The following is an 18,694-nucleotide window of genomic DNA, read 5'->3' as shown; positions in this document are numbered from 1 at the left end:
GCCAGTGACTCTGCAGGTTTAACACAATACCTACATGCATAAACTGTGTGTTTTAGAACTCCTAAATCATTTTTCCTCCGTTATCCAGCTGTTGATTTCCATTCATTCCACTACGATTTGAAAATGAACTTTGAGAGACTTCAAACTTTCTTCACACCAGTATTCCATCACTGTAATAAAGTCGTCCACATTAGTTTTCCTAAAAGCAGCAGCACTGTGTTTTGATGACTTGAAATTGGGGGGAGTGAAACGGTCCCTCCACCATAAAATAGTCCCCAGGGAAACATTTGCATTACACAACCAAAAATTCACATTCAAAAATGGAGAGATTTTGATTGCATGTGAAATGTGAAGCATTGCCATGTGAAATGTGGCCAAACCTTCAGAAGCACTGGTGTGGTCCTTTAAAGATGAATGGCTAATAAAGCTGATATGTGTGTGTTTACGTGACTTCAGACCTCCTCACACAGCGTCACACAGCTTTCAGGCACTGCAGCAGATTCATCTCACTGAATGCTTTGCAGTAGAAACTAAGCCTGACATCTTTTTTTTTTTTTTTTTCCTTCTCCTGCTCCCCCCCTCTCATCACTGCCACTGAGGCTGACAGCAGTGGACAAACGCAGCGCGGCTCGTTTGATTGTGCGAGCCAGCAGGAGCCTCACACACGACGCTTTGATTTCCGACTCTCTGTTTGCACACGTGTAAATACAGATCGACTCAGTTCGCTAACGCCACCTTTTCTTTCTCATTCTGTTGCTCCGAGTGTTTTTTTGTTTTTGTAAGGAGGCCAGAGATCTGCCGCCTAGTTAGCGTTTTAAAGAACATGATGTGCCTTTTTCTGGAAAAGTTAGGTCCGCTTGTGTCATATCTGTCCACAGGGCGAGAGGACACCCAGTGTCAGGAAGCTGTTTGAAAGCGACACATGTCCCACACATCAGGGTTTGGGTCAGGTCCCTTTAAATTCACTCAGTTCAACATGTCAGACACCTGCTCACCACAGAGCCTTGACACCCACCATCTTCACAGACTGGAGAGACAAACCGTGCTGATCCAAACCCTGTGATGTGCTTTGTTCTGTGGTTTGGGTTCAAAATGTGGAAAACTACACTTACTAGCTGTTCAGTATTAGTTAGCCATTAGTGATGTCAGCTTGATAGAAAGAAACTGGGGCAGAGAAGGGTTTAGTGTTTGGGTCCACTGGGTTAGTAAGCTAAGTTAGAGTTTAGACTGAAGTCTGTGGGTTTGGTTAGTCGAGGCTCGGGCCCTCAGGCCTGAGCTCCACTGTTGTTGTCAAACATAAAGCTAACGTGTCTTACATGCCAGGGCTGGCCATTGTTGGGCTCCATTCAGATTGTAAATCAGATCTGATTGTGAGACCAAGGCTTTGTTTTGGCTTTTTTCCAAAGCTAGCAGGAAACATTTTGCTCTGGTTTTGGGATTACAAGGCCACAAAGTGCAGTGACGTGTTTCACTGTGAAGCGAACAGTGAGCGGAGCCCCAGCCCTGCACCTCGCTGATCAGAGTGTTTGGTCAAGCCTGTTTTGTTGTGGTAAAAGCCTTATTCACTTTGTTTTCGCCAGGCTTACTCAGCATGCTTTTGAGTCCGATGATGAAACTATTGGTTTCCTTCTGCCAGTTAGCAATGAGGGATCTTGAGGTTTTGTTAAACAAAAAGGTTTCCTCACCATATCTGTCTTTGCTAACCTCAGCATTGAATGTCTCCATTGTAAAAACTTGGTACTTACAGTCATACAAACATTTATCAGTCTGTTTGTTTTTCAATCTCAAATTAGTTTGAAGCTGTCAGTCAGCATTCAGTGTCGGAAACACCAGAGCGATGATTGTGGTCCAAGCTATGAGGTAAAAAATGAAATGACAACATTTTTGTTTTCACAGTCCTTGACAAGTAAGAGGGATATAACTTTATTTTTAAATAAACCTTTTTTCTGTGACAAAAGGCTCTCTGACTCTTTGTTGCAATATTCACTTTACATTTGTTTTACATCACAGCGATACAGTTGTAATATTTACACCAGCACAGAAATGTACAATCAGCAGGGCTAAGGAGCAACTTGAGTCCCATAGTTTGTTTGTGTGTGTGTGTGTGTGTGTGTGTGTGTGTGTGTGTGTGTGTGTGTGTGTACATGTGTCTTACTTCTTTGTCTATTCCGTAAGGTCATGCAAAATTGAGCTGATAGTTCTCATAACCTATAGGATGAACATTTCAAAGAAAAATCCTTAAATGCACAGTGAGTTGCCAGCCAGCAGAGCCGTGACTGCATGCTTGTGTTTGTACGCCGATGTACGTGTGTGTGCTCCTGTCAGTGTGTGTTTATGTGCTTGCACATCTATTTAGGAGAGCGTGACTGTTTCAGGACTGATTCTACATAATCAATACCACCAAAACTGAAGCATAATCCACATTTTGCCACCAACCTCTCCGATGTGCCAGAAGCCAAAGGTCAAACAGTAAATAACACATTCATGTGCCAGATAAGTCACAGTCTTACAACACAGTATGTACATTCAACTACAGTCACAGCAGCAAGCACGGACCTTAGGAAAATACATGAACACCCTGTGAAAAATAAGCAGGCCCCCCTGCCTCCTGTGGGAAAAACCTCCCTTGTAACACTCCACCTGGGAATGACTTCATGTTCAACAGTCACCAGACACTGGTCAGTAAGATTAAGGCTTTGGAATTAACAGTGAAACAAAGTGTGGAGGTGAAGGACTTGAGCGTGCCAACACCAAGCTCAGGGTTGATGGATGTAGCGTGGTCAGGAACCTGACTAGCCGTTTCCAGATCTGGCATACACACACTCACAGACAAGCAGAAGGTGTTCATCTTCCCTGTTATCACACACCTCTTTGAAAACATGCCATAAAATACAGAGGACCATCACTGTGAAATACCAGTCCCCTCTCTTTCAAAACCTGTCCGTCATTGTCAGTATTTAAATGTAACATGTGCCACAGTTCATGTGCTCAGCATGTGTGCTTACGTGTTTGTGTGTTCACATTTGTTTCATTTAGGATTACTGTTTCTATCACTTTTACATTACACCTGTTGCTTTTCAGAAGTTTTCAAATGCGTTTCTAACCTTGATTCACATTATAGACCTTTGCCCTGAATTTTTAGGGATCTCCACAGAAAATCAGGCCTGACTGCTCTGCAGCAGAGCTTGGTTAGTCCTGAGCTAAGAGTGGGGAAGCCCCACATTCTAGGTTGCAAGTGTGAAAAGGCAGTCAGGGCTAATGAAGGTGTTAGCCAAGGTCTAAGTGTTGAAAGGGCTTATGCTTCTCTGTTTACTGTAACAGCAGCTGTTCAGTGATGTTAAAGAATTGTGCTGTACTGGCAACAGAAAAAATGCTTCCTTTTCTTCCTTTTATCAATTTGAAAGCCACTTTGCTTCAGCAAAACCCACACCACCATACCTTCACTGATGTTCTAAATTTCAGGGTGAAGCTTACCAGCAGCAAATGGAAAAAAGGAGCCTGCACACCAGCCAATTAGTGTGTCAAGCCTGAAAGAAGGTTCTTTAGTTTGACAGTCAAGTAGATTGGTTCTTTTCCCCTTTTTTCCCTTTTGGTCTTTCAAGTGAAGCTTCTGAGCCTCTACACCCAAAGTAATCACTTGTGCCTCGGTCAATACCGGCAGAGTCAAATGTTTCTATTCACATTTCAAAGGTAAAACCAAAGCCACTGAACTCTCAGTCCATAACCGTCTCTGAAACATTTCTTACCTATTAGAGCGCACAGCCGCTTCAGATAAGAGAGAGCACGTAATGACTCTTGACACACAGTGTGAAGATAGATGTTGGCTGGCTTAGTGTCCAACAAGCATCATAGCAACTTATAAGTCATGACCAGTTTCTAACTCCTTTGGCCAACATGGAGCCAAAAACATGATTTTCACTAAGAGTCAAGTACCAAGTCAAAATACTGGTAAATTCAGCCTTTGAGCTGGAATTACAGATCAGACTGAAAGTTTGATTGGTTTGTCATTATCACCTTTTTCTGGACAGCAGTGTCGTGTTCCAGGCTGCACATTGAAATTCTCTATAGAAACTTTCTTTAAAACTAAAAATAACAATCAAAGAGTAGGAAGAGAGCTTTTTTTAAACACTGCTTTGCATGTGAGGGTGACCTTTGTGAAGGGGATTATTCTTAGACTTCTGTTTATTTTGTGTTTTCTCTCACTTTGACTCACTAACCTATGTGGTACTTTCCTCCACTGGTCAGTAGAGGGCACTAGATGTGGGGAATTATAGAAATGTGTCAATGTATAATTGATTAACACATTTCATCCTAACAGCTGTTTCACCTCTTTTCCTTCCTTCGCCTCTGTTATGACAGTGACTCTGAGGCGGAGGCAGACCGTGACTCCATGGTGCTGCTGAGTGCCAGCCGGCTAGGTTTTGTTGGAAATGGCTACTTTTATCCTCTAGTGCTGTAAGCTGGTTTAGGCAAGTGAGAACTGAAACACTGCCCGTTGAAGGCTTTCCCCCTCCTGACACAACACTCTGGAGGAATACTGTAGACAGCACAGCCTGTGCCACAAGGCACACACATCCCTTTTCTGTCTGTCTGCTGTGTCTGTAAGAGGTGTATGCTTTGTATCGATTATACTCTGCTATCACGGCCATCTCTGTGTAGCTGCTTGTACCTAAAATCATCACAGAAGAAAAACACCCTTGGTACTTTACTGCTACATCAATCAGTTTGATCTGCAACACTGCAAAATCTGAAAGTGCCGCTGAGCAAAGGCCTCTGGGAACCATGAGAAAAGAACCTGTTGTGCTCTGACAGGAAGATGAGGTGTAACTGAGGTATTGCACATCAAATTGCTGCTCACAAATCTGTTCCCTTTATGGAGTTTGAATCCTCCCAACTTTGAGTCCCAACTTGTCTGTCTTGTTAAGACTCTCTTGTCTCTAAATTAACCGTTTCCACAAATAGAGGACAGTAGCCCTCTCCAACACAAACAAGCCAACTCCCAAATTATCCAAACCCCTCAAGTAAAATTCCCTTGCACAGCTCTTTCTCTACTGTGACTCCTAAACCTTCTCTACACCTCCCTTTTTAAAATGGGGGACGGGACATAAAAGGAGAGCCTTCCCATTCCCAGCTAAAAGACAAAGAAAAGATATATACACCAAACTGTAAACAAATGAGAAGGTGCTAAAAGTTCTCGCCATGGTGATGTCCTGCAAGCCCAACACATCTTCATCCACCAGGTAATTCAAGTCTTCGGATCTTCCCACGATAAACATCAACCAAGAGGAGCGACCGTCGTCGACATCCCCTCTCTTGTCTGTCGTCACAGAAACGCTGAGAATGGGAGGAACATGGAGAAACTGAAGCTTCCACTGGCACCTCGAGGACTTGATGTACTGTGATAGTCTATGAAGAGACTGTAAGGGCCTGTAAACTGTATAAACCCCACCCGTCCCTCTCCTGTCAGCCAGTCAGCCCACCCCACCCCTCCCCCAACCCAACCCTCCTGTCCCTCGTGTCTTCTTCATCCTCCCTGTCGTGGTCCATCACTCAAAACGCTCGTAGTTCCTGGTCTGTCGGACCCGCGGGACCATGTCAAGCAGCAGCCTGTAGCAGAAGAAAAGGAGGCTTTTTAGATAGCAAGGGGGAAATGGAGGGCCTCAGCAAAAACCTCAATCATACTTAAAGGCACAGTAAACCCATTTTGAACACACATTTATTACTCATGTTATTTTGTTTCCCTTCTAGCTGTTATGATTGTTCTTGAGTGCTGGATACTGTCTGGATGCTCCAAATGCTAACTGTTAGCCTCCTGCCACTGAAGTGGATTTGAAACCCCTCAAAGTTTTTTCACCATCTCTGACCCAGCTAGCTATTAAGAACAATCTGTGATCTTTGATCTGATCTGTTTCCACCTTTTGTAAGTTGAGCACATCCAACCCCTGCTGGAAGAGTTTGTTACAAACAAAACAGATCCAAAGGAGGATAAAACAACAAATCCCGCGCTGCGGTGCAGTGATCACTTACTTGACTCCGTAGGCCAGGATGATGAGGCCTATGAGGACACCTATTGTCCCATCCAGGTACCAAATCTTGGGCTCATGCTTGAATACTTCAGCACTGATGAGAATGGAGAAACCCATGACTCCCCCGACCAGGGAGTTGAAACCTTGAGAGAGAACAAAGAGAACAAACACTCCTGATTCATGTGGAATACAAACAAGCTGTATGTGAGTGTATCTGTGGGTTTTGTCACACAACAGTAGGAGAACATGCTCTTTGCGAGAAAACAGGCTCATGAAATCATATCACAAACCTCATAAGCCAGGCTTGGTTTATAAGTCTTTGCACCCCTCAGGACCTGTTTCTCTGTTTGTTTGTTTTTTGCCCTTTTTGGTTGGTGTTGCTGGGCACACGCTGATTGTCATCCTCAGGTGTTTCTGCTTCTTTTTAATGACTGAACTATTTGCTGTCCATCTTGTGAGTTGAAATAAGCCCAATTCTTTGAGTGGACATTTTGTGACCTTGAAATTATATGGTTACATTTGACATTTTTAGTCAAAAATGAGTTGCATACATAATGTAACTTGACAAGGGTTACACTTGTTGCCTTAGCCTCTGTTTTTGTTTTCTTCAAATATGTAAGCCACGTGAGAGAGGCAACAGTAACCTCAGACTGAATCTGCAGTCAGTGGACAAACATCCTTGCAGCTGTTGGTGTGCCGTGTTAACATTCATCTCTTGTCTTTTCAAGGATTCCCGCAGCAGCCTGCTAACTGTGAGTACAGTGGACACGTGACAGCGACTGCAATGCAAACAGTGGGCAGAATCTACAGAGGTGCCAGATTTCTGAAATGCTTCTTGTGTCTGTCAGATATTGAAAGGTCACCTCGGTGGTTTCTCCATGCCAGGGAGGTTCGCATGAGTGAGAGACGTGAGTTGTATTACGGACGTGTGAGCAGGGTTAGAGTAATGGCAGATTCCCTGTGGTGTAATGAGCAGTCCACATGATATGTCACTTTGGGAGTCACACTTCAATGCAATTACTCCACACATCTGAGTAAAATGGCTCACACACAAGTGAGGGGATGAGGTGAGTGATGTGTTCATTAAGAGGAAAATCATATGCAGCATATACTGAAAATGATACCATGTTTCCCCCATGTTTTTGAAAGCAGTCAGGTGTATTTGCTCATGTTTCAAAGGGTTAAAAAGCCTGTGAAAAGTGTGCATTGGGAATGGCAGCACAGTAGGTGAACTATTAAGTACCTGGACTCTTTGAGGGTGGGATAAAGTGAAGGGGACTGAGGGGCACTTACACCCCTGCCAAACACACACAGCAGATAATTATCTCGAAACAGCATCACACTGAGTCAAATTCTTTTGAAGCATGAGCTCTGTGAGGTTTACCCTAGTGTTAGTATTGAAATTGAACTCAGGTAACAGAAATAAAATCTGTATGAAAGTCTGTTCATTAAAACAAAACTTTAGAACTTTGAAGATTCTGACCTGGTAATAAATTAGCCATCATGTGTGTGTGTGTGTGTGTGTGTGTGTGTGTGTGTGTGTATATACCTACCATCAGTGATGAGGGCTCTGCTGGTGAGCACTTTGCCAAGCATAAACTTGATCACAGCCAGGATGATGCACACCAAGCCACTGACGATGGACACGCTGAACAGAAAGTCATCCTGAGAGAGAGAGACAGACAGACAGACAGACAGACAGACAATGAGGCAGATGGAGAGTCAAACTGAGAGCCTCATGAATTACCTCCCATCTGCCACACAGTTATCACCAAGCATCATGGAGGAGAGCTTTGTCTCCACTGCCCTCTTGCTCTCTCCAGTGGGGTTCCCCAAGGCTCATTCCTAAGCCCTCTTGTTTTCTCTTGTACATCAGGATCACTCATTCATTCATGTACTTGCAAGGCCAAAGAGTAAACAGCTTTTCTTTCAAACCAAGCAAACCTGATTGCCTCCCCATCTCTGGCTAAATTTATGCAAACCTGTGATCTCAGGTGGTGCAGTAATAGGTGCACTGCCTGGTCCAGATCATCACATCCAACAAAATATACTGTCAACACTCTGCTTTTGCTTTCTGTTCTCTTGACACTGATACACCACTGAACGTCCGCTGAACTTTCTATGACTGCACTTACTGAAATCTAAACCTGCTGCTGGCGCACAAGACTGCCGAGGAATCCTCAACCCCACACCTCCATGACTTGCCAGGTGAGTCATGACTTTTCTCCTTCCTGGTTCCCACCCGTCAGAATGACCTTCTCTCTCTAGACAGATCAGCCCATTCATACCTATACTGCAGCATGAACTCATGAGTGTGAAACAGTGTTGAAGAAACAAAATCACGATGAGGTAAAAAGAGAATGGGACAGATGACAGTAGAACAAGAATAAATATCGGCTCTGCTTTTTACTCAGTAGAATTCAGTAGCTTTTCCCATATTGATGTTCCAAAAACTCATAAAAACTTAATAGCTGCAGAGAGTTTAATTTTACACGCAGGTGCTTCAAAAACAGTTTGACAGTGGTATGTTGATGAGAAGGTATCACATCACAACACTAATGTTCTTATCTTTTGTGTAAGTCATAACGTTTTGAGTGTAAATCACTTTAAAATGGCAACTAAAATAACCCCATCACCTGTCAACGTCATCTCAGATGACGATGCCATAACTGAGACTATAGCTAAGAAAGGTGGACTCCTCGGGGGACGTTTCTAGAAATGGGAGGGGTGGGTGGGTACTGCCATTTTTTTTTTTGTTGCATTCTACCCCGTAACCATTAGATGCCGCTAAGTCCTACACACTGTTCCTTTAAATGCCTAAAATATAAAAGCGAAAGACAAGGACAGAAGAGGAAGAACGGATGAGAGGAGAGAAAGGGAGAGAGCTGCAGAGCGCCTGCTGCCTCTGCGGCAACATTAATATTGCACTATGGCCTTGGAGCCATGAAAAAGCTGCCTTGGCGAGGTTACAGACATCACAGAGCAGCCATGAGATGGAGAGAAAACATCAACATGCTGCATAGTCCTGAGTCACTGTTTACCGGAGTCAAGAAAATCCAAACAGCAACATCTCACCTGCCAATGAATGCATTTTGCAACAAGAGTTACCTTTCAGTAAACACAGCTCCTTTACCATTTATAGCTGTATCAGGCAAGGTTTTATGTAAAAATAAACTTGTCTTTCATCTTAGATCAGAAAGTGGTGCTGCAACACAGAGGAGCATTTTACCTTCTATAAGTAAGACACTGCAGATTTGCTCTATTTGCTACAGTCAAAGCTGTAGGTGTTGGTCACTAGTCGGAAATCTTCTCCATGCATAAAAAGCGACTAATCAAAACTGAAGTGAAATGCAAATTGCCTCCTAATCAGCAGTGGAGTGAGCATTTCATCCACAGCAAGATGCTCTCAACAACAATGGCTAAAGCTCTTCAACTCCTCCACCACAAATTTAGTGACATATCACATGATTCAAATCCTCAAAAGTCAAAGTTACCTCTCACTGCCATTTGAGCTTCAAAATCACAAAAATGCTTAGTGTAGCCTCAGTTAAACAGACAAAAAATACCATGTGGATCATAGTTTTTCAATAATTTTGGAAAGTTCTGCTTCCAGTTTAGAGTTAAGTGTTCCTCCTTTCCGCACTTACACTATGAATCACAGTCAGCTATCATGGGAAATCCTGCCCCCCAAAATGACCTTCTCAGCCATCGAGACTCAGAGTGTTTTATGTTTGAGGCAGTCAGAGCTCAAGCCAGGGGGGCTTGGCATTTCGGCTGTCAGAGGAAAGGGGAGGGCTGGGCAGAAATCCCCATGAGAGCGGGAAATGCACACACATGCACACACAAAAACACACACACAAGCAAGACCACGACAAACAGAGCCCTGACTAGAATTTGAACACAGTCCTTGACATTTACATTTGACAGGGCAATGGGACATCCCTGTGCAGAATATGAATATGATATGATATGGTATAACTGTTGCTCTTCTTTAAAGCAGAATAGTGTGTAGGCATGGAGACATTTTTTCATATTTGCTTCACTGAAAAATATTCTAAAATAACTAACAAGTAAGCTGGCTAAAGTTGCTTCTAAATTCAAGCAGTCATTGTTCTTCCTTATATTGCCCTGGTGCCTTGGGCCGATGATGGGAATCATCAGCCCAAGTCAAACCAATGAATGATCAGATCGTATTTATGTTTCGCCACACAGTTTTTTCATCATCACATCAAACCAACGTATCAGTTTCTGATCTCCTCCCTATGTCAACCTGATGTAGTCTGGAGATTGTTTTAATATCGGGCTTCTGCAGGAAAAATCAGGGGAATGCCTACATCCCACCTACATAGATAAGACACTTTTTCTAACTTTCAACTGATTTTCAATCTTAGATCTACAGACTATGTCAGATCAATATTTGTGTGATATCTGGGTATTCTGACTATAGATGCTGGTCTAGCAAGACAGAATTTCCCACCACATGGCCGATGCATGACTTAAATTCAAAATGACTGTCATCTGGCCTGCTTGATTGCATTCAGCAAATTTATTGAACGTGTAGCCAATACAATCAAACAACCATGGCACTTCTTTTTGCAAAAAATACTTAAAAAGTCTTTACTAAACTGGCTAAATAATTCTAGATATAAATCCTGTTTTTTCATCTTTATTTATTGTGTTTTAAAGAGCCACATTATAAACCCTTGGGGATTTTTTTTTTGGTCTTCTTTTGCCGTTTTTGGTTCTGTCCAATTTTACTGCATGAAATTGTGCTAAAATAAAAAAAATAAAAAAAATTTAAATTTAAAAAAGGCAATGGCAAAAATGGATGGGTCGCACAGGGTCAATTGTAAGGTCAAACTGCGCTTGCGACTGTTTGACCTTACAATTGAAAGTTGTCAATAGAATGGGGGACTTACAAAAGTCTTGTTTTCAGCTTGATGACCGTGTATGTTTTGGGTTACCCAGTGGTGTGAATGCACTTGCTGAGCATTTTCTACTCATGGAATCAACTAAAACATGAAAATCCCATAGAGTTACAAGGTTTTCATGTAGCAGTGATATGCTTCTATAAAAAGTACTGCTTGGTTTTGGCTGCTAACTAACATTAATTAGGCTCAGAAGACTAACTGTGCAGGAATGGTCGGGTGTCACTTCAAACGCCAAACATCCGCCTCCGCATGCTTCCTCTCTCATCCCTTCTCTCTCTTTCTCCATCCTCTTCTTTCTCTCTTTCCCTCCCCTTCTCACCACAGCATACCCAAGCAACTCAGTATCTTATTAACATTTCATAGCGCAGAGCAGAGGGGGAGGGAGTCGGAGAAAATAAACCTTGTTTCTAACATCAGCACAGTGAGGAGAGTTGTGAAGCATACACGAGCTATATATAGCTTGCACTTGGATGCACCAGAAACCAGTCTGGTATAACCTGGGTGTCTGACAGAGAAGGAACAGGTCTACTCAAAAAAACACAATCTGTCTGCTTCACCGTTCCCAACTCTGCCTTTGTTTATGCTTTGCTGCTTTCTGTCTGTCACTCCTGTCTCTTTTTCACCTTCCTGTGCTACATGTCATAGCTGAACAAATGAAAAACACAGTTGATCCGATAAATCAATAAAGGATTAAAAAAGTAATTGAATTTTGAGCCTCGGTGCGTTGCAGAGGCTACTTGAAACTCTTGAAAAGCGTATGTCTCAAAATGTTGTACTGTCATTTTGAGGCTGCTCATCCAGGAGCCTCAAAAATGTACTCAAGTGCTCCCAAAGTAAGGTGAACCTGAGTACATTTTGATGAGAGGTTTTAAGATTTTCAAGATTCATGTATTCTTGTTTTCTGTGCCAATTACTAACCATAACCTTAACCCTAAAAGGCCAATCCATAGCTCCAAGCTGACTGCATAATCACTTCACTTCACAGTCAAGGCAAGCTAAGGGGAACAGGTCAGTTAACTCTGAAAAATAAAATCATCTTTTAGCCCCTGTTCTCTTTATTAATGCTGTCTTTTGCGCTTTCATGCTCCTCAGTTTTTATTGACAACAGCATAAGATAATTGTTCCAAAAATACATGGTCACTTTAGGCCATGTCCACATGGAGACCGATTTTTTTGAAAATGCAACTTTATCTGTTTTGAAGAAAACACATGTCTTCATGATATGCACGTGCAAAGAAGCTGAATGACTGAAGCAGTTGACATCCCAGAGTTACCTACAAATCCAAGTGCAAATACAATTAAAAGCATCTTAACAACGCCCAAAACTGTAGGGAAAACAACATGGAATGCTAAAAAAAAAAAACAAGGTGAGTCCAAATTGCTGAAGATAGCTGCATTAACAAAGTGGCACCTGTGTGAGGTCAGCGTCCCCACTGTGAGCATGTGCAATGCAGCAAAGTCGCATCAGCCACAACATCCACACCATCCACACCACAGGAGGAAAACAACATTTTCAAAAAAACTTTCATTTGTAATCCTGGCCCATAGAGAAGTGTATACCTAGTGTTCATATATGGTCGTGCAAGTGATTATTGGTGGTTTCCTATATGGGTGGGGCCGGAGAACAAAAAGAGGAAGGTATGAGATTGAAGGAATGTTTGGGGTGTGAGAGAAGAAAAAGAGGGAGCAGAGAGAGAAAAGCAGGGAGCAGTGAGCGGAGCTTTATTTAAAAATGTTAAATTAATAGAATGAGTCTTAGTTTGAGAAGACCAGCTATGTCCAAGGGAAAGGTTCCCCTGCACTGAAAACCTCAAAGCAAGAACAAAAGCTGCATTCTAAAGCATCTGTATGGACCTTCATTCACTCCTCCCTTTCCTGGATATTTTCCGGTGAGATCGAGACTTTCTGTTTGTTTTCCTTTTTTTGCAATGTATTGCTGTTTTTGAGATCTATTTTTGCATTTGAAGGGACTTTTGCCTGTGGATTGATATAAAGGATTTTTGAGTTTGAATTTGAGTTGGTCCCATAGCGTTAATAAACCTGTTCATTAAAAGCAAATCTTTTGGTTCATTAAGTTTTGAGAGTGAACATATAATTTAGTCTTTTAACATAACACTGACAGTAAAAATTATAGTAGTGTCCCGAACTTTTGTGGTTACTAGGCTTTGAATATAAGGCTGCGTCTCAATTCCTTCAAAGGTCTCATTTCATGGGGGCCGCCCAGTAGTTCACGGGATAAGAGTGTCACAGCATCCCAGAAATGGGTCATAAAGTGCTTATATATTCCTTAATTAAACTACCATTATACAGGAAATGATTGCAGTTTTGACCACCCTGTCAGGGTTGTAAGGAACTAGGAGAGGCAGCCCTGTTTGTAACTTGAAAACAGTGCATTTCTGAATTTTTGTAATGGGTTAAGAATGGATTTCACAAACCCCAGGGTCGAAGAAATTTCTCAATCCATGGAGTGCCATGCAATCTTTAGACTGAAGTTAAACCATGAAAAAGAAACAACAAAAACAAAACTGAAGTTGTGAGATTTCCACGTAGCAGTTAGATGAGTGCAGAGCATGAAGCAAACCTGTTCAGAGGCAACAACGGGCCTGGGGAGTAAAAGGCAGTGATTTCAGTAATTTAGCTCACCAAAGCATCATGTTCCCGTATTTACTGATCACCATCATTGCTTTCAGATCCTCGACAGTGTTTCTAAAGAGAGTGCTATTGCCTAGCAACCAGACGATAATACTATTCCAGGAAGTGTGGATGCTCCTGAGGCTTCACACCTGAGATTTGAGACATTCGTCATGCAACAGCAATAACAGTCTTACACTCCCTCTGTCTTTCTCTGTGTCTTTGTCTCATGCACACAAACTGAAAAGAGATCTCAATCTTCTGTAATCTGATCTCACATTAAGTCCTTAAGCTTATTTCAAGGTTTTGCTGGTGTCTTAAAATAAGGCATATCACTTGTTTCATGATATTGTCACAAGCTGAATTATGTCTTAGCAAATACAATTATCTCCCACTACAAGTAGATATTTTCAACACATGGAATTTTAAGACACAGTGCAGTGTTCAATAGCAGCACATAAACTAAAATGAACCCTTTTTGTGTTCATTGTCACCTGGCACCACCACCACCTCAGAACATATCACTGGCCTGAGGATGAGAGTCAAATTCTTCCATTTTGATTTGATTTGATTTTGACCAAATAATTCCAACAAAGCCAGACTGCTGTAGGTATTCTCCTCTCCTGGATTCTCTGTCCTGGTCCCACACGACGCCACTCTTCCATGGTCAGGCTCCATCACTACTGGAGATGAACCGATGGCGTCCACCAGAAACACAGCTTTTTGAAAATGCTCTCCCAAGTGGATAACTTTGAAAAAATGCTGTTTTGGCAAACAGGGAAAATGGGAAAACGGAGGGTTTTGATGACATATAACATATAGTGTATGATTGTAATGTGATCCTGATTAGAACTAAACACAAGTGTTGTTCCATGCATACCTATCAAAGAACTTTAAGTGTTTTTGCATTTTGGTGTGGATAGCCAACTTTTTGAAAACTTGAGTGTTTTTCTGCAAACACTCATGTGGGTAGAAAACAATTTGACACAAAAACAGCGTTAGCATCCATGGTTCCCAAAGGAACCATGTTTGTGCTTTGGCACAAACATTTTGCTACAAGGGTGCCTGTATCCAGGATATTAACTTTACAGCTCCTACAAGAGCATAACTCAGCCTAAACTGTTGTTATCCATGCCGTAAAAAATAATATTAAATTCAAACGCAAGAAGATTTTGTCAGTCTCACTGGCAATTTACTAGACTCAACTAAATGCTGAATCATCTCCAGCCCATCCCAAGTTGATTATGAACCATCTTCCTTTTTCTATCAGATCTGAAAACTTAATTCTATAATTTGGCATTTTTTATTTTTAGCAAACTCCTTTGCCTTTTTATATCAGTTTGTTACTGTTTTAACTTTATGTAGTGAATTTTAGGTACATTTTCCATTATCTAAAGCACTCCCTTTACACTACTACATTAAAGTCTTTTTCTACAGTAGAAATGGCATTTTTTATTGTTTCCCTCTGGGCAAATCTAGACATCACACAAAGATATACACACAATGCAAAAAAAAAAAAAAATCAAAAGTCATTTAATCTGGTTTGAAGTCTTAAAATAAAATTCTTCTGAAAACAAGGGCATAAAACTGACAGTGTGGCGCTTTCTTTCAAATGCAAATCATCTCAGTTCATGTCTTTTCTTGTCTTTCAAGTCTTCTCCTTGATCATGGGGAGTCGTAAAATAAGAAACTGTACTGGAAACAAGTGGAATGATCTCATCTTCATTAGCAGAATTTTGTTTGTCAGATCATTATATTATTATTACTATTATTATCATCATCATCATCATCATCATCATCATCATCATTAATCCTGTATTGACTGGTGACCTGTCCAGGGTTTTTCCCTGCTTTCAGCCCAGTGCATGTTGGGACAGGTTCCAGCCCCTGTGACCCTGAATAGAAATTCACAGGTATGGGTAAATGAATGGGTGGCTGGACTTTGTATTGGATAGGTCATATTAAAGAGAGACAGGACAGGGTTTTATTTGAAAGCAGTCTACAATGTATGGCAGTAAGAGTCTGTAAATAGTAAAGTACTATTTTTCAGTCGCTCAGCAACCCTGTTTGTTTTGTCTGTCTTATCCCCTACTGGCATTTGGAGCTTTACCATTAAGTCAATGTAAATAATTCATACAAACTTGATACTGACTTCGTTTTGGCTGAAGCTGAAGTACTGGGCCACAAACGTCCCATCTGTTCAGTAATAACTTTAAGCTCTGGCACCACTGGCCCCCAGCCTGGCTTGAACTGCAAACTCTCTGCTGACCAGCACAGCGTCACGGCAAAGCTGAAAATGTCCTCTCTTATCAGATCCGCCAGCTGAAAAGGATCCATTTCAAATGGCAATTTATATGAGAAGGGATCTGGATCACACAGAATCCACTTTGTTACATCTGCAGCCTTCATGGGAGTGAAACTGCAGCCCGCATCTAACCACATTGTCTGCCTGCTGTTTGTCTAGGATGCAGAGCAGTACTGTCAGTTTTGAGCTGATATTAGATACAGGCAAAATGTCAAGAGGGCTTTTCTGTGTTATAAATTAAATCCTGCTTTCTGGCAGACTTTTGGAAACTGGTATTACCACAGGGACAGCAGACAGGTCCTGGCCTGCCAAAAGGGCTGTTACTTCCTGTCCGAGCTGCAGCACTGGAACTCATCATTACTTTCATCCTAAAGAGCTGACTATGGATCCAAGCGTCACCTTGAGCCTGACCTTCACCCCTCTGGAGACCTCACATCTAACTCTGGCTTTAAATTAACATGAAAAGAAGTTTGTGATAATCAATTATTGACTGTGTGGCCAGGCTATTGAAAGTCACATGAGGCATTTCTCGCAAGCTTTAGCAGACCAGATCAATGTGGGCAGTGAGAGGGAAGCAACAGGTAGACTTAATACAAAGAGTAGGGAAATGTTTGCCTCCATTCTGAAGCAATATGGAACAGATAATACTCAAATGTCTGCCCTGTAGTGTAACATTTTAATGTGTTTCTGTGTATTTTCCTGAATGCTTTTATCCAAAGCTCCAATCTAATCTAATCACATTGAATACAGTCTAACTTAGTCTAGTGTAATGTAATAAATAATACTATGTGTGGTATTAAGCATTTCTGATTAATTAATTTATTAGGTGAAAAATTCATGGCCTTACCAGCACTAATAAGTGGCAGCATCCACCAACAAACAAAAACCAAAACAGACTGACCTTGGACTTTTCATTAAATAGATTGATCAATTTGAATTTGAGAGTAAAAAAAAAAAGGATGATGCTTTCTAAATCTCCAATTCAAACCTTTCACACAGCCTTTCAATTTTATGAGGACAGTTCATATGAGCACACATATTATTTGTGTAAATGTTTGAACCCCAGTGTGGGTTTCATGCAGGTCGCTCTTTGCAGTCTTACCACTTCAGGTAGCAGCTTGGTGGCCAGGTCATGGATGGCCTTACCCAGAATGCACAGGGAAGAGAGGATGAAAATAACTCCAAGGATAGCACAGGCTCTGTGGGGAAAAACAGACAATGAAATGAATGAGAGGTAGTCTATGACAGGAAATGGGCATGGAACTGTTTCACAGCAGCCATTTTGATATGAAATAGCATGAAAACACAGGTGTTACTAATGGCATTTATTAAGGTTCAGTTCCATTGCAGTGTATCTGAGTCTTTCCAAAGAGATAGCATGAGCAACAGCGGGACCCTGGCTCTGTCAGACCTAAATGGAACAGAACCTTTATTAATATCATTAGTAACACCTGTGCTGACCCTGCTATGGCATGTCAAAATGTCTGCTGTAAAAAAAAGTCTGTTATTCCACTAAGCTGTTAAGTAAGAATACAGTCATTCATGTGTCCCTGGTAGACTGTTTGCTGTGATGCTCTATGCTAAAGGCCTTTGCACAAGTCTGAATTTTTCATCCGAAATCGTGAAACGTTTAAAAATAAACACAATGTCACATTGTGTCACCCACATTTACATATTGACTCCAACACGTTTATCCATCATCAAGGTTTTCGGCACAGCGCTGAAGCACTGATACTATCAGCTCTGCAGAAAAGAGTGATAAACAGACTGACCCCAGGACAGCTGCTGACCAGGATCTGGTCTGTATGTTGCAGTGTTTTGAGGTTGTGTCCTGAATATCCGTGGATCCAGTTGAAAGGCTGATCACCACAGAAACTGACATGAACCAATTCAGTTTCTATAGTGATCAACTAGTGCGCACTTTTCCCATGGCACATGGATCGCCATTCAACCTCCTCGCTGCTCGAGGCCTTCTCAGTACTGGATGGAATCAATGTTTTCTTTTTGTCTCATATTGTGAACTTTGGCAAAGAATAGAATAATAAAATGCATCAGACTCAGTATGCAAGGTATCTGTGTGTAACAATTTTTAACAAATAAAAATAGACAGAAAAAACACAGACTTGGTGTGCAAAGGCCCTAACACTTGAGCATACCCTGAACAGGACAAGCAGTACCGCGGAAGCAGTTGCTTGAAGACTGAGGTTCTTTGCTAGCCCTCACCTTGGTAAAATAATCCTTAGAAAAACATAATCCTTAGTAAAAGCCCCCTTGAGACCTAGAATGTCTCATGGGGGTATGTCTTCACCTGACAGGAATAATACGATAAGCAAAAACTGTTTTATTTTTTTATTCATGCCATTGGTATGATCATCTCTTTACCATTTTCTTCTCTCTCTCCTCCTGTGTCTGTGTTTTACATTTGAGTAATTTTGCTGAAGATAACAGTAGAATAAGCTTCAGTTCCTCATTCAGCAACACTACAAGCAGCAAACAGTAAGGACAACAGGGGTCAGAGCTGCAACACCCAGACAACAGATGGCATTAAATTTCCCTCTGACTCTAAAATGATCCTGAATGACAGATGAATGAGTGTCTCCACCTCTCCCTCTTTCTGCTGATGTAGACAGTGCAGATACTCTCTGAGGATTTATTTGGAGGCGGCAGATTTTCTTTAAACATTTCCCCCCAATTAACAAAGCCTGCAGGGAGACAAAAAACCTCAACAACTGGAGCATCTGCATGAGTCATGCATGACTACATTCGCTGTGTTTATGTGTGTGTGTGTGTGTGTGTGTGTG

The 18,694-nt window shown here is 41.7% G+C and overlaps 1 protein-coding gene across 2 annotated transcripts in view; it reads right to left on the bottom strand.

Moving 5' to 3' along the window:
- Positions 1-1,887: 1,887 nt before the first annotated feature.
- The window catches only part of LOC115372205 (transmembrane protein 163-like), a 42,622-nt gene continuing 25,815 nt past the window's right edge, over positions 1,888-18,694 (bottom strand). The window contains exons 5-8 of one of the 2 annotated variants that reach the window (XM_030069899.1): positions 16,996-17,092; positions 7,580-7,691; positions 6,028-6,169; positions 1,888-5,607 (exon numbers count right to left, since the gene is read on the bottom strand). In XM_030069899.1, the coding sequence (XP_029925759.1) occupies positions 5,547-5,607; positions 6,028-6,169; positions 7,580-7,691; positions 16,996-17,092 (412 nt within the window). In that variant the 3' untranslated portion in view covers positions 1,888-5,546. Of the gene's footprint in view, positions 5,608-6,027; positions 6,170-7,579; positions 7,692-15,264; positions 15,484-15,740; positions 15,911-16,995; positions 17,093-18,694 lie in introns of those variants that run through there. The other variant, XM_030069907.1, reaches the window with a different exon arrangement.

The sequence above is a fragment of the Myripristis murdjan genome, chromosome 2 (genome assembly GCF_902150065.1).
Source record: "Myripristis murdjan chromosome 2, fMyrMur1.1, whole genome shotgun sequence".
In the NCBI taxonomy this organism is placed as follows: Eukaryota; Metazoa; Chordata; class Actinopteri; order Holocentriformes; family Holocentridae; genus Myripristis; species Myripristis murdjan.
Note: the sequence above shows the minus strand (reverse complement) of the source record. Positions and strands in the feature narration are given on the sequence as shown.